This window comes from Sander vitreus, chromosome 2 (assembly GCF_031162955.1).
Source record: "Sander vitreus isolate 19-12246 chromosome 2, sanVit1, whole genome shotgun sequence".
Lineage (NCBI taxonomy): Eukaryota > Metazoa > Chordata > Actinopteri > Perciformes > Percidae > Sander > Sander vitreus.
The window spans coordinates 38,641,033-38,664,229 of record NC_135856.1 but is presented as its reverse complement, the minus strand read 5'-3'; the positions used below and the strand labels follow the sequence as shown (position 1 = coordinate 38,664,229).

The 23,197-nt window shown below is 39.8% G+C and overlaps 1 protein-coding gene across 1 annotated transcript in view; it reads left to right on the top strand.

The window, feature by feature from the left end:
- sorcs3a (sortilin related VPS10 domain containing receptor 3a) overlaps positions 1-23,197 on the top strand; it is a 358,459-nt gene that overhangs the window by 267,578 nt on the left and 67,684 nt on the right. The window contains exons 5-9 of the mRNA XM_078270418.1: positions 5,929-6,002; positions 7,625-7,689; positions 8,276-8,394; positions 15,104-15,193; positions 16,640-16,819. Of these exons, the coding sequence (XP_078126544.1) occupies positions 5,929-6,002; positions 7,625-7,689; positions 8,276-8,394; positions 15,104-15,193; positions 16,640-16,819 (528 nt within the window). The remainder of the gene's footprint in view (positions 1-5,928; positions 6,003-7,624; positions 7,690-8,275; positions 8,395-15,103; positions 15,194-16,639; positions 16,820-23,197) is intronic.

Sequence of the window (23,197 nt, the reverse complement as noted above, 5' to 3'; positions counted from 1 at the left end):
AATACTTCTTTAAAACTGTACATAGAAAATGATATCCCTCAGATGCACCTGTCCAAGACATTTTAGTAGCCGTATTTACAACTGGAAATACCTGAAATCTTATTTATTAAAAATGACATTGTTTAAGAGATACCTTTAATCTTTAATGAGGTTCTCAGCAAAATATTAACAGCTAATAAATTAAACATTCAATTATTCTAACATTCTTATAGTCAAGGTTGAAGGGACAGTTTACCCCAAAATCAGAGTAAATATTTTTCCTGTAGTGCTATTTATCATAGATTGTTTTGGTGAGAGAAGCCGAGTTTTGGAGATATCGGCCATAGAGATGGCTTTTTTGATTAATTACAGATTTGTTGGGAGCAGTTTCATGTACAGCATACTAATTTTTGTTGTTCCAACATGAAACTGCTTGCAAAGAGGTGTAATTGTAGTAATTGAGTCATGATTTCTGGAAAAAAACATTATGAAAAAAACATTGCTGTTACGTTTTTCAACAAAACAATGTTTTTTTGTGTGCTTTAAACATCGCAAGCCGAGTGCCATATAGTGGCATTATATTAAAAAAAAGTCAGGCAACTCTATTGCCGATATCTCTGACGCTGGGCAATTCACACCAAAACAATGGATAGTTAAAGTAAGAGACAGAAAACATTTGTATTTTTGATTTGGGGGTGAAACATAAAGTAGTGTTATAAATTTGAAGCTTTGTAAAAGTATAATTAATGGCAGAGTTGTTACATTTGATTGCATTACATTATCCATGTGTACCTAATGGAGTGGGTGGTTAGAGAAAGGTGTAAACAGTTTGTAAAACAGTAAGTAAAAAGTCATTCAAATGTAAAGTGACATCATTATGGTAAAGTGTCCTGTGATGAGCTCAAAAGTTCAAGATTCTTGCTTTGTCTTGGTCTGTGGGATGAAACAAGCTGAGACTGGCGGTGCAGGTCCAGATTCTGCGGGAGGATACTGTCCCCCAGGACGGCAGCAGGCAGAACACTTTTTGACTAGGGTGATTTGGGTCTCTGATTATCCTGTTGGTTTTCTTCCTACACCACTGGATTTTGAGGTCCCCCATAGATGACAGCTCCATCCTGGTGATGTGCAGTTGTAACCACCCTCTGTAGAGCCTTCTGGGTGAGGGTGAAGCACCTTCCATACCAGGTAGTGATGCAGCCGGTCAGGATATACTCCATAATGCATCTGTGGAAGTTGCAGAGTGTCCTGAAGTCGATGCTGAACCTCCTCAGCCTGTGGAGTAGGGCTGCAGATATTTTGTTTCATTGTCTACATCGCGACGTCCGTATGCGCGATAGTCACATCGCAGGATGTTGCGATGTTGACGCTAAAACTTTTTTGCTGCTTGATAGAAAAGTAAACTTTCACCGTTCTCACCGGCGACCCTGGACGGACGGACGGGATTTCAACCTGTTTTGTACGTCCACAGACGTTGCTTGCTCAGTGGGATGTTGTTGGTGACAAAACCACATGATAGTCGACTTCAAGCTTAAAAAAAAGGTCAATGTGGAGTAGTGAAGTCTACTAGTGACTAGTCGACTAGTCTGTGCAACCCCTAGTTTCTATCAGTTCTTGTTTTATTAAAAAAAAAAAAAAAAAAAAATTGGGAAAGATGGTTTGCCAAAAATGTCTATAAAGAAAAAGAACTCAGCAGGGAAGCCATCTGGGCCCGGTGCTTTATTGGAACGTACTAACATGAGTGCTTTGTGAAATCCATCTGGTGTAAATGGTTTATCTGATGCTTCATCTTGGTCTTCTGTTAATGTAGGCAGGCTTATAGTAATGTATTTATAGCATTGAGGTTTGGTTTGTTGTTTGATGTCTATAAGTCGTGGCAGATAGTTTGAAATGTGTTTTTCTGTGTTTTTGTGAGATAAGTGTCTTTCCCACTGACTTCTTTTTTATAGCTGAGATGATTTTTTTTTTTTGTTGATGAAATCGAATTGTGAGAAATTTCCATGATGTATTATTATATTCAAATTCAATTTAGTTGCTGGATTTAATAACAATGTCTTATTTATTTCAGCGAGCTCTAATTTATATTTCCAAAGTTTATTTAATTTTTTATTTCATGGGCGTTTTTGCACAAGTATTTTCTAACTCTTTTTTAGTTCTAGATTGATTTTATACAACGAGTAAGTAAAATGGTCACACGCAATTCTAGATCGTTACACACACATATATATATATATATATATATATATATTATTGGGCATATTAGGCAGCATATTATGGGGCAGCATATTATGGGGCATTTTAGGCAACAAAGGTCTAGAAGCAAGGACATTGCAGTTCATGGTCGGTGCCTTAACCCCTAACCGCCAGGGGCCCAAGCTAAATCAACTGCTGAAGAAGAGATTTTTTGGTTGGAGGGTAACGTCACAGTCTAATAGTGTGTCACAATTCGGATATTTCAGTGAGTGCACTTACATGTAGTACATTGTGCACACTTGTGTGGTGCATATATTTCGACAGGGTAGTGTTGTCTCAAATCACGCAGGGCCACACTATGTACTTTTGACTGTTAAGTATTTCTTTAAATTTAGTTTTTATTTGTTTTTGTTCTGGAAAAAGGTTGTCAATGAATATTTGTTTCCATTAAATAAAAGAAACGCTGGTCTTGGTGTTAACTCTACACTAGTCTCACTTTGTCAGACCATTCACACGAGGAAGGTCTTTCTAGTCCACACAGCATTCTGGGATAGGAGAAAAACGTGCTCTGGTTTATTGGCATTTCTTTAAACCAATCACAATCGTCTAGGGAAGCGCTAAGCTCCGTGCAGCAGTAAAATAGTCGTGTGAGAGAAAACTCCGATTGGACAGATAGTCTAGCTAGCTGTCTGGATTTACCCTGCAGAGATCTGAGGACCAGTTAACCATAGTCCTCACAAATCCACCTGATTGCATTTTACAGCACCTTTAGCTGAATGTCCAGCATTACCTGCAACCTGATGCACGAGTCAGTTCAACCCAAATGTTTTCTAAATGTACCATCAGCATGAATAAATGAATTTAACCAACCTCCGGTCCTTTGCCGGCTCCCTCGGCTGTCACCATTGGTGGCATGGCAGCCTTTTGATTTATCGAAGTGAGCGGGAAACTATGAAGCTTACTTTGTGACAGCTCAGAAGCTTTCAAATTTAAGATGTCATTGAACTGATGAATGGAGAGAGAAGAGGCTGAGCTTGCCCGCTGGCGTCATATGTCACTGCCCAAAGTGATGAGGGACCCTGTCTGCCGCCCTGTTATACCGGCCCAAAGGCTCCGGTGGGGAAGCTTTCATTACTGCTGCTGGAAGAATCAGAAATCACATTTTCTGTGTATGGGTACTGTATATAAGACTTTGTTCAACTTCATAAAATAGTTTTGACAAATGTTTGCTCCCAGCTAATACTAGATCCATACCTTAACCACAAACAAGATACACTAAGATAGATGCTTTGGTCTCCTGTCATTGTCAAGCATGCCAAACAGACACATGGCCTTCAAGTGATAATTATATGATAGCATAATCAAATGACAGTTTGTTACGTAAAATGTAAGAATCACAACTTTAAATTATACAACAAGTAGTTCCGGCCAGGCAATCTGATTGGTCAGCTAGGACATTTAGAACGTGCTCAAATCAGCACGACATCATCACTACAAATATTACTCCGCCATTTCCATGTCAGCGTTCCAGAGTTGAATCCAAAACTGTGTGTTTATATTCATTAAAATCAATCAGGAACCACAGTGGGAAACACAGAAACTCTCCAACATATTTATATAAAGTGATTTATCAGGTTAAATGACTTATTTTTTTTTTAACAACACTCTGGAGTTAACTGGTATTGGGAATGTTTGGATCACATTAGCTGTGCTAGTGACACGGTGCTATGTTAAAAATAGCCTGCTACATGTGAAGTTCGCAGACGTATATTAGCTAAATCTGCCAAGTAGTTTTGTGCGGTATTTATTCAGTTTGGGAATCCCCACGATGTCTACAAAGCTAACGTTTGCTTAAGTTTGCTGACTAAACAGGGAGGGACTAGAAATCGTTTTTTTTTTTTTATTCTAAATAGAGCTAATTGCCTCACAATACGAATACAGTTTGATTATATCTTTAATTTTGTTGGTAACCTTTGTATGTATAATTGCAATATTACACAGATAGTGTGATTTTCACACCCCCCTGTGTAATATTGCTTAATCAGAATCAGATTATTGCTACAACCTGCCTATGAATATTGCTGTAGCCTACATGTTGTGAGAAAAATGGTAAACTGTAATTTTTAAATGAAAAAACACACTTGCTGACATAGATGGATTTTCCCTTGCGAAGCTGACAAATACATTTGCAGCGCTGTGAGTAATTGTGTATCCTTTTATCTGAATGTCAGATTTGCTGTGATAAAAGCTAACAAGTAGGAACATTAGCATAGAGCTCAACACTGACTCACCGCGCTGCACGGAAACAACAATGGGGATCGGTGACTACAGCATCAGTCAATACAGTGTTAGGAAATGCACCCCGGATATTAATTGTTTGCCCGAGCACCAGAAGATGCAATTAATACACTGAAATTGGGCCACTAGCTACATACTGTACACCTTCACGCCAGGTGAGCTATATATCATTCATTGCATTCATGCAGTGGTGGAAGAAGTATTCAGATCCTTAAATTACTAAGTAAAAGTACTAATACCACACTGTAAACATACTCTGTTACAAGTAGTGGTTGTTGTTAGTGGTCCCCTGCACTCATTTTATAACCAGAGGGGATCGATCGTTTCAGGCAGTGGTACCCAGGCTGAGGAATGCACTAACGCTCTCTTTACGTTGTTCATATGCTGTTGATTCTTTTAAAAAGTGGTTGAAGACTTGTCTATTCAAACAGGCTTTAAGTTAGACAGTTTTTCTTTGATTTCTTATGTCTTTTATTTACTGTATTTCACTTTATTGTGAAGCACTTTGTGATTTTTAACTGTGAAAAGTACTACATAAATAAACTTCACTTACAATTACAACTACTTACTTTAAAATTTAAAAGTTACTTAAGTAATAGTATTTAAGTATCATCAGGAAAAGTAAAAGTATTCAATGCAGAAAAATCTAAATGTTTTAGAAACTGGAAATCATCAAAACCGTTGTGTGTTTAATGGTCTGATCATTTCAGCTGGACTTGTAGGCCGTTATAGTTTAACTTATAATAAAATGTGTTTTGTGTGCAAATATCTTAATGTGTAAAGTAACTAGTAGCTAAAGCTGTAACAGATGAATGTAGTGGAGTACAAAGTACAATATTTCTCTCTGAAATGTAGCGGAGTAGAAAGTGGCATGAAAATAAAAGACTCAAGTAAAGTACAAGTACCACAAATTTGTACTTATGTACAGTAATGGAGTAAATGTAGTTAGTTATATCCCACCACTAATTTTGTGTACGCTCATTCTGCAGAGCCTTGGTTTTGATTGGAGGCTGAAGAAACAGTTTTATGTTCAACATTTGTTTTCAATACAACGGCACGCTAAAACCTACTGAATCACGCCAAATTATTTGATGATCAAGCTAAAAGTGGCCACATTAATGTCACATCTATTTCAGTTTTAATGCATCCATCCCATTATGTGCTTTGTCTCTTTATAGCAATTTGTAACGGGAGAAAGGGGAATAAAGATGCTTATATATGTGACAATATGTTAGCTTAAATGGCCAGTTGGTAATGATAATAGCAGCTCATTGCTCTGTCGGCCTATCTCCCCGATAATGCTTTATAGCCCCAGAGTAACCTCCACACTGGAATTATCCAGCAATGTCTCAAGCTCGCTCGTCACTATTACAGCTTTTAAATCAGCCAGACTAATTAGAAACTGGACCGATGTAGAAAGATGCATTCATCTTGCTAACAAGCCTGCTTCCCCCCCCACAGTTGTACAGTTCATTGGACTTTGGAAGAAAATGGCAGCTCATCCACGAACGCGTCACGCCGAACAGATTCTACTGGTGAGTCAACACTTTTTTACATCTTCGCCTTTTCTCTTTTGACTCTGCTCCAGTCCTCTTGTCCGAAGGTTTGTTTACTCAGAAATTTAGAAACTGTTGTGTGCTCGTGTTCTGCGCGACTGAGCGAGTGATATTGACGGCGTAGAACAAGGTGTGTGACTGAGTGGTGATGCTGCTGAAATTCTGCACATTATCTCCCTCTTGATACAATCAGGCAGAGATTAATCTCCTCCTTCAGAACACACTTTGCATTCCGCGTCCGAGGGCATGTCGCACTCCACTTCATTTCTCACATCACATCCTGCTCATATCAGGCATATTGCGCATAAATATTAAATGAATATTTTTTTTACACCAGTGATAAAAGGAAAGTATGGAGGTAAATATGGTGCAAAATGCAAGAGCTTGTAGACATGCTGTGAGCACTTGTAGAGTGCGATGTGAGAACTTTCAGAACGGAAATCTGAACTTGTATGTCAACATTTTCACTTAAAAAAAAATATACACACACGTGTGAGCTGAATTTGACATCACAGAAAGAAAAAAGAAAACACACGAAGCTTGTAGAAAAAAAATCTGAACGTAAGTTGAAATTTTCACTCATAGAAAATATTCACACACCCGTCTTCTGAATTGACTTTAAATTCAGCTCACGTGTGTGTGCATATTTTATACAAGTTAATTTACAAGTTCAGATGTTTGTGCTACAAGTGCTCACATCAACCATATATTACCTTCATAGGAGAGGGAGGTGGTTTTCGACAGATGCATACACACAGATACAGAAGCTTATGTACAGTATGAGGGACTATGACTTATAATGGATCCGGGACGTCCCTGTCACTGCTCATCCGGTCACGTCTGCTGCTCACTCCCCCTGCAGTGTGCCTACTATGTCAGAAAGTACACACTCATCACAAACGTAGGCCTGGATCTATTCCAGCTCATTGCCCCTCTCCCCCTCTCTGAGGTGACTGGGATGTGCCCCAGATTGCCGGTGGCTATATTCACTCTAACTTGCATAAATCTGGAGCTACTTTCGTGCCATCGCGGTATAATCCTAAATAATGTGCACAATCCATCGCTGGCTTCGCCCCTCCCCGACAAAGCCCCTTCAAGGACATCTAAACACTGGATGGGCCTTTTGCAATTCCCAGGCAGGCCTCCAGTTGGCTGCATTTAGACAATGGCTTCATCAGCCTCCAAGGGATATGAAATATCGCCACAATGGGAATGCTGCGTCCATCCAGTCTAATCCACAAGCTGTGAAATGAGCAAGAAAGCAAGATTTTACCCAGAGATATACTCACAGTCAGAGTGTAGAGGCCCTGCACCACCCAGTCAATGATAAGGAGACTGTATATGTCTTTGTATTGTTGCATTTTGCTGGAAGGGAACGAGCCGAGAGTTGCTGTGAATATGCTTGCCATAATGTGGAATTTAGAATATGGGGAAAACATTCCTGTACTGTCCATACTCTTAAAGAGGTAGCTATAGCAGGAGCAGAATGCCTCTGCCAGATTCTTGTCCCTTTTTCTGTTTCCACTGTTTCCACCCTTCAACTGCACTGACAACTTTCTGGTATTTCTTTGTTTCTTTTTTCCCTTTGCATCCCATACAAGGTCTGTCTCTGGGCTCGACAAGGAGCCAGATCTGGTCCACATGGAGGCTCATACACCAGATGGAAGTGAGTGTCTCCATACACACATGCACATCAAAGAAGTGTAATGAACAGCTCTATAGGAGAAAAGAAGGTGTCCCCAGGGAAACAGCCCTGGCTCGTCCCACCAATAAACCCAGTGCATGATTCTTGCTTAATATGGCCTTTCTTCTCTTCCCTTTCCCTCTCTGAATGTCAGCTCCATAACTCTGACTGTCAGCACCACCCAGGTCCTCCAAAAGGGACATAGGTGAAACTGTTTATGCCATCCAGTAATGTCGGAGCGGCACTCAGCATTGCTTTTTTCTCATATAACCGTGGTGTGATTGACAGGCGAGATACTTGTTTGTGGTATCCAAACATGATAAGAATACATATGGTGCTACAAAGAGAGGCAATTTAGTCTGAAGAAATGTCAGACTGCACAGACGGGTGGACTACAACTCTAAACAATGTCTTCTGAGTACCACTTTAATTACCATTCAAGGAAGCTCTTAATAATAAATTACAGTATGTATGTGTTATAGATAAGGTCTTGCTACAGCTCAACATACTATATGAGAAGCATGCAGATACAATTTTTATGTTTTCTGTATGTCTTCCTATGTGACAGATGTGCAGTATGTCACATGCAGAGCTCCGATGTGCACAGAAGCTAACAGGAACTACCCATTCCCTGGATACATCGACATCAGCTCTTTGGTGGTTCAAGATGACTACATATTCATACAGGTAGAGTTCTAAAGAGTCAGGCTTCCCTAATTCTTGGTACATGATGAATTATGCTATGTAGACATTATCAACCCTGATTAAAATATGTTGTTAACTAGCTTAGCTGTTTTGTATGAGACGTGGGTGTGTATTCTATAATTATTATGTTATTTCTCATTAATTATTATGATGAGTTTTGATTTTGAAGTTGCGTTAAGCCACTTATGACCACAATGGAGTGGAAAGACTTAGTAAAGTTAGAGAAACGCCAGCTACGACCGTCAAGCAGTTTTGGCTAACGTGTTAGCGAACAGGGGTCTACTTAAATGTAAAGGAGATTCAGAACAACAAAAGCATCCAGTTGGACAGGTTTCTGGCCACCTGAACAATGTCTGTCCAATATTTAATTCCAGTATTCACTTACCTTCTGTCTTGATTTGCTCCGCTAGCTCCACAGAAACATGTCAGGGCCTTTTGCGTTTTCCATCCTCATACCCAGTGGCCCAATTTCAAAAGATGGGCTACATACCAGTAAAACTAGAATACTCTGTATCTCACTCTGTTAACATCTCCACAAAACAGACAGCGTTGTAACGTGAACACATAGAGCGATGTGGCTACCAGCGCCAGTTGTTTAGCCGTCAATAGGTGACTGCAAGCCCGGCTACGGGCCCCGCCAGATCACGGTGCTTTTAGGGGCCGTGGTAGCAACGTTAGAGTTTAGCCATAAAAAGTTAACTTCATGCGGCATACAGATCCGTTCTATGACAACAACCGAGCATGTACACACTCGTCACCATCTAACGTAGCTAATATCAATTGATCCAACACATCAAGATCAACATACTGACCAGCACCACAAAGGCAGGATGATAAAATGGGTTGTCACTCACCAAGGCTGAGGGCTCACTGAAGAAACAGGCGACGCGGCGGTTCTTCCTCTGGGCAAACTTGACTTATTTTGTAAGCTAACCACTCCACGTTTAACCGTGGTTACTTTTACCGGCAGTTTGAGTGAGGACAACATCCCGAGGCTGGTGGGCACCAAGGCGTTTTAATTCCAGTTTCTCCTCCAAAGGGTTCAAACCTGTGCTCGAGTATAAAATCCACTTTGATCATTTTTCGAGTAGCGACGATAACACTATCTCCGCTCTTCCCACTTCTTTCCGACTGTTGGCGCCAGACGCTGTGGTGGGGCTACGGCTGTCAGCCCCACTGGCCATCAAATTTGTGTGATCTACATCAAACACACCAACACTCTGAGCATGCATATTAATCATTTTACCACGTGCAATACGCATTGTGTGAGAGGGGCTAGCCCCATTCTGACACATTCAGGCTGCCGTAGTCTATCGCCAACACGGGAGAACGCAGTCTGAAGCAGCAAGGCAGGGGCAGAATGTGAAATAAAATCCTACCACAAATCATATGCAATTTAGGAAGAAGTAATATTCATAGAAGATTAAAAAAAAATAATATATGATAATAATCTTGAATTAATTAAAAATAACATAACATTTGTTTGCATTTCTTTCTGTTGACAATAGGTGTATGCCCCGCCTGCCCCTAATGACCATTCACCACTACTCATACCTAAACATAACGGTTTAAACACGTGGTTAACGTAAAACGGTTGCAGTTTGCTTAGATGTAGGCACAAAAACTACTTGGCTAAAATGATCGTGGTTTGGGTTAAAATCAGTATTTAAAAATGACGTTATTTGCGTGCGTAGGTACATCACATAATTATGCACGTGAAATAGAACGTGACATAGTTCTGTTTGTTCCGTAAAGTTAAAATAACTGTTTACTTTTATTTTCAACCTCCTGTGTCTCCTGGGTGAACGTCCTGTGTTAGTTTAACCCATCCACCTGCCTCTTTGCACGGAGTTTGGCCCTCTTTTACTCCGTCACCTTACTTTCTATTTTGCTTCCTTCATAACTACTACGGCCACTAGAGGGCGCCACCTTACAAAAAAAGGTAAATATGGGTCGTAATTGCTGCTCGTACAAACGACCCATGAGGTCTATTTTAGGGGGAGGACAGTCTCTGATGTTTGTAGATACTTAACAAGCTACACGTCTCTGCTGTTCTGTGTTGGTCAGTTAGATTATGGTGTGTCGGAGCTTTCTTGCTGGAAAAGGTATGGGTTTTTAGAGGTTAATGAGAACATTGAGACTTCACAATACAATGTACTAAAAGTTGCTCAGATCTCAGAGTTGGCGGTCAATTTGTTTTGTTTAAGTTAGTGTTCTACACGAGACCCTTTCAAAATATTGCTGAAGCACATTTATTATTAGACCATCTTGTTGCTTTATTGCTACTATTTTAAGGTTTCATATCAATTTTATCAAAACAATATCTCTCATATAAAATATAGGACTTGGCACAAAGGACATATGTAAAACTGAACATTTGTGCTTTGTTTTTCTGTGAAGCCAGTCTAGTTTTAATATTCATTCTAGCCACTGCCCAGTGTGTCATATTAATTATAATTTGTGCGATAGAAAAATCTGAAATGGTAATGTCCTGCATTCCAAGTAGCACGGATGCAATTCATGAGCTGTATTTTAATTTTCTTTACAGCGTGAATATTATTTACTTTGACAATGTGTAAATGAGGTTTCATGCATTTAAAGTCAACAGGAAAAGTCAGCATAATTACATGGCTAGTCCACATGAAGCTCCCAATTTTATTCAAATTTACCTCCAAAAACTGTTCTGGTGCTTTTTGTCGGTGAAAGATGTTTTCAGCACCTGTGTTCATAATAAAAGTATTGGGATTGTTTTCTGGTTACCTCTTCACCTCTTCAAATGTATCTTCTTCCAAAGTTGCTATAGAACAATGCACTTTGGAGCATGCACCATCTCCAGAGCTTGCTGCTCCTCAACTTAAGGCCTCTACACACAGGGACGTTTTTTGTGTGCTATTAATTTGCACGTCAATATAATCTTTTTTTAACTGTTGTTTTTGTCATGAGTACTTTCACACAGAATGTGAATGATTTTTAAGCAGCGATAACACAACGTAATTGTTTTTAGTAACAAGATTTCGGACCATTTTGACTAATTCTCGAGAGTAGTTAAAAATAGTTCAATTCTGCACCTAATCTGTGTAACAAATGGTATCAACATGAAGATTGCTGCAACAACTTGAAACATAATAGAGCTTAAGAATTGGCATCATATACTACCATCATAATATTGTAAGCATTTTACTCTCTAAACTTTCAACATTTGAATAGACACACACAATTTTATTACAAATTTATGACTACAAAACTGGTAACACTTTATAATAAGGGTAAATGAATTATCATGAATTCATGCATGACTTCATGCATGAAAACGCATGAATTCATTCATGTAGTACCTCATGAACTATCAATAATGTACAAGGATTATCATGCCTGACTTAATGCAGGAACAATACATTAATAAATGCATTAATTGAGGTATTTCAATCATCATGATTTCTGATTTATTAATGATGTTCATGTCACAGCAGTGTACATATATTCTGATGAATTGTAGTGTTGTAATCATGATTAACTAATCATTACTACATCATGTTTGTGTCCCTTCAAATAAAGTGCTGACCTGCTCCATCTTTAACATTGATAAATAAGATATGATTAATGGTGGTATAACATTAATGTATTAGGAATTAAAAGAGCAAAATGATACAAAGGTCACTACATTGACACAAATACAGTATACTTCAGATGCATTGTTATAGTTACTTTATTCACAACAACATAAGACACTTAAACAGTAATGCCTAAGAACAATGCTCATCCAAGTAGGATATTCATGCATTGTTTTTACATATTTTTACTAACTTCCAAGAGTCTTCCAAGAGCCTGAACTTTGAAATCCAAAATGATGATTTAATTTCCATTTTTAATGCAATGTGATGCCTAAATAGACAGAAGGGTTGACTTTATTTGAAGGGTCACAAAGACAAAAGCTGCATTTGTCACCATTAATCATATCTTATTTATCAATGTTAAAGATGGAGCAGGTCAGCACTTTATTTGACACAAAGATGATGAAGTAATGAAAAAGTCATGTTTAGTTATTCATGATTACAATACTACAATTCAGATACTTTAACTGCAGAATTACCAATGAAGAAGACATGAACATCGTTAATAAATCAGAATGAATCAGAATCAGATGATTCAAATACCTTAATTGATGCAATAATTTACGTATTGTTCCTGCATTAAAGCTATAGTGCGTAGTTTATATATCCCCCATGAGGAATTCTAAGTAATTAATTAATTAGTTACGCACTAAAGCTTTAAGTTATGCATGAGATACTATTCATCCTTGTACATTACTGATAGTTCATGAAGTACTACATTAATTCATTTGTGCATTCACATGCATGAAGTCATGCATCAATTAATAATTGATCATTCATGTACCCATATAATAAAGTGTTACCGAAAAGCTTGACACACAGTGCTGAGCTGTATGTAAAATTAATCTTCAGGTTCTTAGCTTTCAGATGATGTATATCACTTGTATGTGGCATCTACTGTTAAGACATAAGGCAGGATTTGGAAAAATGTGATAATGCTTTTATACACTATGACCCACCCAGACCTCTCAGGTCGTCTGGGACAGGTCTGCTTGTTGTCCCCAGAGTCAGAACTAAACAGGAGGAAGCAGTATTCAGTTTTTATGCTCATATCTGGAACAAACTCCCAGAAAACTGCAGCTCCGCCGCAACTCTCAGTTGCCATTCTTTAAATAATTGTTAATTTCTTATACTGCACTGTCAATTTTATGCTCGTCTTTTATCTAATCGTATTTTTGAACAGATAACGGACATATTTCTGAGAATTTCTCCAACGTGGGTGTGACATAGATTTTATGATAAAATCTAAAGGAAAACAGTTGGAACTGTTTAGGATTTTGCAAAGTTTGCCTGATTAAACCAAGCCTTATAGCGATGGCTATATTGTAGGTAAAGAGAAGTACTTCCACTCTTGTTATGGGTAACAAGAGTACAAAGTCACATGTTCCTGCGGGGCCCGTGGTGGATGAGATGGTAAAGAAATATGGTCCTGCCTGGTTTTTATTTTTATTTTTTTTATTTTTGTTTATCGTTTTTAACTGCACTTTAATGTTTTATGTAAAGAACTTTGAATTGCCCTGTTGCTGAAATGTGCTATACAAATAAAGCTGCCTTGCCTTACTGTTGACCTGCTACAACCTGATGGTCTAGAACCGCCACTGCTCTACTACTGCCTCTGCTAAATATACTTCACTTACTACGTCATTAAGGACATTATGCCTTTTATAAATATGTTCAGTAGTAGCAGTTGTAATAGTAGTAGTTGTAAGTGTGCTCTTCCAGCTGTTTGATCCCACTAAATGTTTTATTCAGTAGAGAACATGGATTTTTCAGAAGCCTACTTACCTGAGACACCTACAGGCCTTGGCAGCACATTAGACAAAGAAATAGAGTTGTTCTCCAAAGATATTTCAATCCTGTTTGACCTCTCCGAAGTCTTTCAAGTAAACTCACAAGCACTCAACCTAAACCTCCCCTTCAATCCTAGCACCTCCACATTTTAACACGTATGCGTCACAGACGAAAGATCCTGAAAGAGATGGGGAAGAAAATCAATCATACCAATTCCTCTTAAAGTTCAAACTGCCTCTGGTTACCCTGCCATCGATCTCCTGCTCCTTCACTCGATTGCATGTGGGACTATTCTGCAGTGTTTACTGCTAGTCGCCAATTTTCCTACCAGAGCTTGTTTTCTCTCTTCTGAGCCATTCAGAGCACTTACAAGATCAGTAAAAAGAATCAGCCCTGTCATACAACATTAATACTGATATAGCTTCTCTTCAGCGGAGAGACACAAGTTTGATTTGAAGGTTTTCCTCTAATGAATTTCATGTCGTTATCGATAGGAGGGAAAAGTGTGATATACAGCTGGGGTCTCACTTTACTCTGTGTCTCTATGTGTGTGTATGTGTATGTGTATGTATGTGTGTGTGTGTGTGTGTGTGTGTGTGTGTGTGTGTGTGTGTGTGTGTATATAAAGTGCTTGGCTTCCATGGCTTCGAGGCTAATGACAATTCTCCAACACCCACCAGCCCTGTGTTTTTTTGCTGCATAAGCTAACAACAGCTTGGAGTGTTTGCTAATGGTCTAGACCATTATGGGCGACTTTTTTTTTTTCTTAGCCTGCGGACGAGGCTTGGTTAGGCAATTTAAAGATTTCTCTTGACAAAGAATAATGAGACTATTGATTGTCCTACGAGATATTTACCAAAGTCCATTTTGAAACCACCAGCCACCATTGACACCTAGAGAGGGCAGCATCCTCTGAATGCAAGCCAGGGGATCACTTTAAATGGCCAAGTGAAAAAAAACAACCTGTGAATCTTGCAGCGTCTTGAAAACCAGCAGGACAAAGAGAGATAGAGGTTGATGTGTACGCTTTCACTCACCACTTGGGTGATTGATAGGAGAAAATACAATATGGTGTCAGTGATGAGGTTACACATGAGGCCTTGATACAAGGTGTCCCCTGCATGCGTTCAGCAGCAGAGCTCCATCACTACAGCGCTAAGAGAAATAGTCAAAGAGAAGTACAATGTTGCGAAAACAACGCTTGTATAAAACAAAAGCTCTTGATAATAGAGGGAAACACTATGCGTAATATTCAATGTAATAAAAGAATTGTACTCTCTGTGTTCTAGGTTCCTACATCAGGACGAGCCTCCTATTATGTGTCCTACAAGAGAGACTCATTTATTCAAATCAAACTACCCAAATATTCACTGCCTAAGGTAAGTTGCAGCAACATTTTTACTAAGGATGTCCCGATCCTGATCACACGTTTTGGATTAACTGATTGGGGATCGTCATTATTACATTACTCCGATCATGTACATCAGCTTGTAGTGATTGCTGCCTTTAGTCACACACGCCCTGCACCACAGACACACTGCCAGACCGCCTGGATGCCGGCATTTTCAAACCAAGATGGCACGCGGCCACTAACCAGTGTCCGTCCTGAGAGTGTCTCGTAGCTTGCATCCCTCGGCAATGAGTAAAAAAGTCTGTCTTTCTTAGTCGTCCGTTTTACAGAAGCGGATTACTCCAGTTCTCCACAACTCTACTGTGATTCCACCAGGAAGTCACCACACTTACAGGCTGTTATTCTCTGGAGCCGACATCAGTAAACACGAGAAGAAAATCAAAGTTTGACTATTAACCGCAAGAAGCGTCACTAAGTTTAAGTTTTGTTGTCCAGCGGGGAACTTTTACGTTCATTTTTTGATTGGGGATTTGCTGGAATCCTGGAGTCTATATCGACAACATTCCACTTTCGGGATTGTGGTGCTGCCGGAAATTCTGCCCTCTTCTTAGGCCAGATGTCCGTCCCCTTCCTCTTCCTTTGTGTTGGCGTTCTAACCTCTGGTGGATTTGTGAGGACTATGGTTAACTGGTCCTCAGATCTCTGCAGGGTAAATCCAGACAGCTAGCTAGACTAGCTGTCCAATCGGAGTTTTCTGTTGCACGACTAAAACTACTTTTGAACGTCCACATGTTCAACCAAACAAGTTCCTTTTCCGAGGTTATTTTGCAGAGGCACCATTACATTTATTAAGCTTTAAGACATATTTTAGTTATTTTGTTTACTTAGTATTTTTGTAAACAAAAAAAAACTGTGTGCAGCTCTATTATCTGCGCAAATACAAGTATCGAATCGGGACTCCGTATAGGCATGTATTCAATATTTTAAAAAAAAAATCGGACTGGGACCAGGGGCCCAAAAAGATGATTGGGACATCCCTAATTTTTATTATTATTTTATTATTTTATGTATTATTTTATATATTTGTATTCATTTTATTTTTTAAGAGTCATAGAAATCAGTTTTAATTCCAGAATGTCCCAGAGTTAATTAATCAGTAAAGTATTCCCATTCCTATCCCTGAAAGCTTTTGAATTTGGTGCTGTCACAACAGTGACATTTATGTAGATTGGTTAAAAAAATGCGTTGAGCCACAGGCGTTTGTTTCCCCTTAAAAAGCTGGCATACTGTCCTTTTAAACTCACACGTTTAGTGAGCCCCTCAGTGGGCTATACATTACAGTATGTCGTCAAACATTTGTATTCACACTGCAGCGTTGATCTCATGACCAGTCCCACAGGGTCAGCATGTTCTAATCCGTCACCTCTCCGCTACCAGTCATAACTCCTCTTAATCTCTCCCTGCTCCCTGATAGGATTTACACATTGTCAGCACTGATGAGAAGCAGGTCTTTGCGGCGGTACAGGAGTGGAACCAGAACGACACCTATAACCTCTACCTGTCTGACACCAGAGGGATCTACTTCACCTTGGCCATGGAAAATGTCAAGACCACTAGGGGCATCGGAGGGAACCAGATGCTGGATCTGTACGAGGTAGGCACCTGATGAAATCAGTCATACAGTAAGGTTTTCATTGATTATACAGTAGGAAGTTACAGGGACTTTTACTTTTCCATTACTTCTTAAAGCTATAGTGTGTAGTTTCTGTCCCCAGCATGAGGAATTCTAAGTAATGACAACACCAGTGTTGTTGCGTCCACATGATACAAGCCTTCCGTGATCGTGCATGCTCACCCACCCCCCCTCCACACAGTTGCTAGTAGCCAAGGAGGACACGGAGGACTAAAAAAACATGATGGTGCATAATCTGACGTTGCCTGTCATACATTGTGGAATGTTTTGTATGTCTGAACAATATACATGGTGCTAATAAAAAATAAAAAACATGATTGACTTGAATTGAAGAGGTAATTATCTTCACTCTAGTTTCTGTGCGGGAAAGTCTCCTGACGCCACAATCTTCTGAACATAGTCACACTGAGAAATCCAGAGAGAGTTGTGTGGAGCTCATAGTCTTAATTACTCATTTGGCTTGAATGTAACGGACGTTCATTAATATCAAAAAGTTACGCACTAAAGCTTTAAGATCTACCATAAAGTACATGCACATGAATGTGGAATTTTATGTGGTTAAATGTGCAGTACATTCAGGTTTCTATGTCCCATTTCACAAAATGACCCTTGTGGTGCATCCATAAGGGTTATTAATTGATGGCAATGACCCAACAATTTCTTTGCTGCTGCTGCTGAATTTTCCTGCAGTATATTCGCCCGTGAACCAATCACATTTTAAAGGCCCACATCTGATCCAAATGTCAACCAAACACACAGGATTTTGAACCTTCCATACCTCGTTCTATCACTCCCAAGTTGATTAACATGTCCTTTAAAGGGGTCCACCAATTTTACACATCAAGATTAGTTTACTAGCCTGTGAAAGTAATGTTGTATAATGTCTTCAGTGGCTCTGAAGGAGCTTTGTGAAGTCTGAGAAAATAACCCCCTAAGATGTCACCAGGCTACACATTTTTAACAGAAACGTGGGCATTTTGCATGTACAAACAAAAAGACGATATCAAGTTACATTATGGGAAATGTAGTATCCACAGAGTTTGACCTGCACAAGGAACTAAAAGTCAGAATATCCTGGCCTCTGCTGCCTCCATTTGTACTATTCTTTATTCTGTCTCTTGTCCGTCTCTTACTTTTATACAATACTCAATTACATGGAATACTCCTTTAATGCAGGGACTAACACTAGACAAAAGCTAAATCTGAGTTATAAATGTTTAATGAATATAATAATAATAAAGAAAAACATGCAGGCTATTATTACTGTAGGACTTCATTATTATTAGTAGTAGTACTAGTAATGACATAGAACGGTCACATTTCTGCTGCTCAGAGTTCTGAAGGGTAGATATGAGTTTATGTGACACTACTTGATTTGGATATAAATGTTTTTTTTAATTTAAGAATGCATTGATGAAGACAAAAAACCTTCAATATCTAATTCTGTTAGTTTTTATCATATCATCACAATATGATACAAGTGAAAATGGATTGGTGCACGTGTTAGCAAACAGTTGCCTAGTTACACAGTAGACATTAAACTCTTTTTTTAACTTTACTTGCATGATTTTCTTTTTGTACTTATTTATGGAGCATGGTTGGAGGGAGCCTGAGATTTAAGATGTATGTAATTTTTTCTGTAACTATTGACAAATGACAATACATATAATAAAGAAAGACAATCTGTACATCTGATGAACTGTGTCCAATATTCACTCCTCCAATTATTTCCTGAGGGAAATAATTGGCTGGTAAGTTGCTAAATGCTCCACTAGGCTCCCCAGTTAGTTGCTGACGTTATCTGTCATGCAGGGAGTGTACTGTCTGTTAATATTAAAATATTGATCAGTGCAGCTTTAAGTCATAGGGTAATGACTTGGCCGCAGTGAGTTTAAAAAAGTAACTGCAGTCGCTCAGTTTGTGTTTTACCAACACATTCTTACTCCCAAATAGCAATGCTTGGTCAGGTGCCTTTGGTGTTATTGGTGCTTGGTGTCTTTTTTGGTCATTTCTGCCTTTAATTGATAGGACAGCTGATATATGAAAGAGGAGAGAGAGAGGGGGAAAGACATGCAGGAAACTGTCACAAGTCGGAATCGAACCCTAGACCTCTGTGTCGAGGAATAAACCTCGACATATATGTCTTACATGGTTAGGTTTGCATTATAGGCTGCGCTCGTCTATCTTGCTGACAGCAGACATATGCGGCATAAAGAGCATGCTTAATGGGGCTCGCTGCCATGCACCTCTGGACCTTGTTAGCTTGCTGGCTAGCTACTGTATGTGTTTGCATTAGCATTCATAGCAGGAAAGTAGATTTCTCTCCTTCTCCACTCCCTGGTGAACCCAGTTTATCACTCCTACACTGGCAGGTGTGGCTGAGAGTGAAGAAAGTGAGATATTGGCCAGCAGCGGTGTGTGTGTGTGTGTGTGTGTGTGTGTGTGTGTGTGTGTGTGTGTGTGTGTGTGTGTGTGTGTGTGTGGTGTGTGCTTGTGTGTGTGTGTGCTTGTGTGTGTGTGTGTGTGTGTGTGGTGTGTGTGTGTGTGTGTGTGCTTGGGTGTGCTTATGTGTGTGTGTGTGTGTGTGTGTGTGTGTGCGTGTGTGTGTGTGTGGTGTGTGTGTGTGTGTGTGTGTGGTGTGTGTGTGTGTGCAGCTCCTATTACCATGCCGCTGTAAAAGCATTTCACCGTGCAGCATGAGATGATAAGGCGTTTTTTAATTGCATCTGTCACGCGGTCAAGGGCTCCGTTCTTGATCAGAAACCTAAACTAGAGATAGATGATGAACTGCTGTCTCTGATAAATCAGAGCCATTACACAGGGTAAGATATACACTATGGAACTCAACCCATGTATTGCTGTAAGACCCTGACAAACTGCACTTCACAGGCCTAATGTTCCAGAGAGAAGACACCGCTACGAACAGACCTAGGGGAGACAGCAATGTATGTGAAAGTTGTTTTTTTGTTTTCCCACTTAGGAGTCCTGTCTCTTCCCAGAGGGCCCCTCTTCTCGTTGCATCCTCCTCCCTAAAAACCAATTATGCCGTTTCCACACAGAAAACTGCACAATTATCTTCTAAATTAGGATTATTTTTATTGTCAATCCGATTGGATAAGGGCAAATTCTGTAGTCATGAGCCTTTGTTGTGCAAACTCATTTTCTGTTGACATCAGGGCTCTACATCAGCCGCTAAACGTCGCTGCAATCTGAGAGGTGAGAGCCGCCACCTGCTCTCCGACAAATATCACTCCGCTAGGCTGGGGTTCACTGTATCAAAAATCATTTATAGCTCACTATAAACAGCTCTGAATGATTGATTGAAGACATGAAGTGGATTGTTGTCAGTGAAGAGTATTAGATGATCTGGATAATTAGTATTATTATTTTCGACAGGACAGCTTAGACTTGAAAGGGGAGAGAGAGGGGGAATGACATGCAGCAAAGGGCCGCAGGTTGGAACTGAACCTGCGGCTGCTGCTCTGAGGACTGAGCTACCCAGGCGCCCAGATCTGGATAATTCTGATACTCACAATGATGTAGCCCTTCATGTTTGTGTTTTTTTTTCCTGCCAGCACGCTTAAAGCCACAAAGCTGTGATTCAACAAATAAGCCATATAATATAATGCAAAATACTATTCCCTGCTGTTCAATAAAGACGCACCATTGTACTAAATAGCAGTGTTTTCATATTGGCAGCCATGTTTTAATTCACTGAACATTTTGAAATATATACCCACAGGCCCTACTCCTCATGTGATCATTCCATTCAGGAAAAAATAACATGTTATTGAAAAGCTGCTAAGCAGCACAACATCAACGAGCTGGTGGATGGAGTACTTTCAGACGGTGGTGAAAAGGTAAAGATGCTTTCTCAGTTTTTAAAGTGAAACTTATAGTGGCATTCTGTATTACAGACTGCAAACATTTAAGTTTAAAGCTGCACCAACTATGGATCAAGTCACTATCTGACCTCCAGGTGTTGATGCATAAACTGTATAAGTGAAGCCAAAACGTCTGGGTCTCCCCCGGCGGCTGGCTGCAGTGTAGGTCATGATCTACTATGTTAGCGGATGGAAATCAAAGTACAACTCAAATACATTTTTCCCAGATATGTTTTATGTAATTTTACTTATTTCTGATGATGCTGATGTTTGTTCAAGTGTTCATTTTTCTGCTAAGTTTGTTTTTTTAGTTATTTGATGCTATAAAAACAGGGTGAAACAGTGATTGACAGCTGTGATAGGTCGGGCGGGTGTATGGGCGGGACATTGATACAGCGGCTCCATTACATATTTATCTGATCATTACCTCACAGACTCTAGCTCCAAAATAACAAGACGGCAGCGCACGTATCCAGGATATTTTGGTTTCACTTTGTACAGTCGGAGGAAGTGAAGACACATCGTCCATCTTTTCATTCAGTCTATGCCTCCCACTTTATAGAGCTCTTTAGCTTCTTTTAGCATTATTGTTTTGGTTTGAGGCCCGCAAACTCTGGTCTTACGACTCTGTTTTTAGCTGCAGCAGACAGCTTCTTTCAGTAAAAAAGCTCTGATAAACTCCCTGTATACTACCAGCTCATTATCACTAAACAGAAAACAGACAAAGTTAGCTGGAGAACATAGTGGAGCATTTAGTTGATTGAAATCAAAACAAAGCTAAAGGGAGAGTGAATATTGGACTTTTATTTGTCAGGTGGACACACACACACACATGACCCCAAAGTAATGCTAACGTTGCTTTGTTTGTGCTTTGTGTTTGAGCAAAATGAAGATTTCAGCTAGGGTTCCAGAAACATGATGCTCTATAAGGAGGAAATAAATCATTTCAAAGAGGAACAAATGAGCTTTGAGTAAGATATGGCATGAAAAAAATCTAATTCCAGACACTCAATGCCTTCCTTGGGGTGTCTTCACATACAAGACTAATAATAATTGATAGATCCATTGAATTGAATATCATTTTTGTAAGGAACACTGCTTCACAGATGCAATAAATAAAATGTATATTGATGTTGTCATCAGATAATGCAACGGTTGCATTTAATTGTTCATATATGAGTATATGAGGTATGTTTAGATTTGCCTGAAATGCAACAAAGGTCCCCTCCCTGTGGTGGATGCTAGATCGGATCCACTAGACGTGTCAATGTCACAGGAAGTGCCTCGCGGCCCGCCTTATTTCTGCCTTATTCTGCCTCTGATTGGCATACCCTATCATTCTTACCCTAACCCTAACCAATACCCACACCTCACGCCTAAACCTTACTACGTTGACATGTCTAGCAGATCTGATCTAGCATTTACCCCTGCCTGCACCCATCAGTGTCTTCCTTATTTTATAATAATAGGACTAAGTCAACAGAGTCTGGAGCTGTGTCAGTTGCAGCAAATTGAGATGTGTGTTTAGAGCAATTGACAGCAGAGGTGTTGTGTAATGTCCTCTGTCTCTGTGTGAAAAAACATTGAAAAATAAAATATTAAATGGAAGAGTTTGCCCGTGTCCACCGCGTGTACATTGTGGTCAGAGTTATGACTCATGTGTCACTGATGGTAGCAGAGATTATAAAAAGCAGCTGGCTGTTGGCTGTCTCTGATCACATGCTGCAGAACAATCTCCCTGCTCCATCCTCTTTTTCATTTCCACTCCCTTGGCATTCAGCAAATGGCAGGACTGCTTTAAATCGTCAACGCACAAAGGCAGAAAATCATAATTTCTCGAAATGTTGGGAGTATTCCTTTAAATTCTGCACCGCTAAGAGTAATCTATGCTGTAGAATAGAGATCTATGCCTTTGTCCTTCACTTAGTTGTCAAGAAAGTAGAGTGTGGTAGGTGTGAGTGATGGATAGAGAGAAATGTGGTGGTGGGGGCGCATGCTTCTCCTTGTGTGTGTGTGTGTGTGTGTGTGTGTGCGCGTACGCGTGTGTGTGCGTGCACATGTGATAGAGAAGGTGGAGGCAATGAATAATGACTGCAGTGATTGACAGGATGGGAAGACCGTCGTTAGCCGCGTCAATCCTGAACGCCATGTTTCTATGACAATGTCAAATGCACTGCCCATTAGTGTCAATTATACAGACGTGCTCCCTTCAGGGAGGGAACAGAGCCCTTTACTATGGCAACCATTTGGAGGGACTCTGTCCATATCCATTGCATATCACACTTTGGTGTAGTTGACTGATTATTTTACAACCTGAGAGACAACTAGCAAGGACGATTTTGGAAAAGAGGTGCATGTCTCTATGAGGGTGTTTCTATGTAAAAGTGCAGCCCATTGAAAACATGCCTGTGCACAACGGGCCCATTGCTCGGCCTGTGGAATCGCTGCTTGCAGT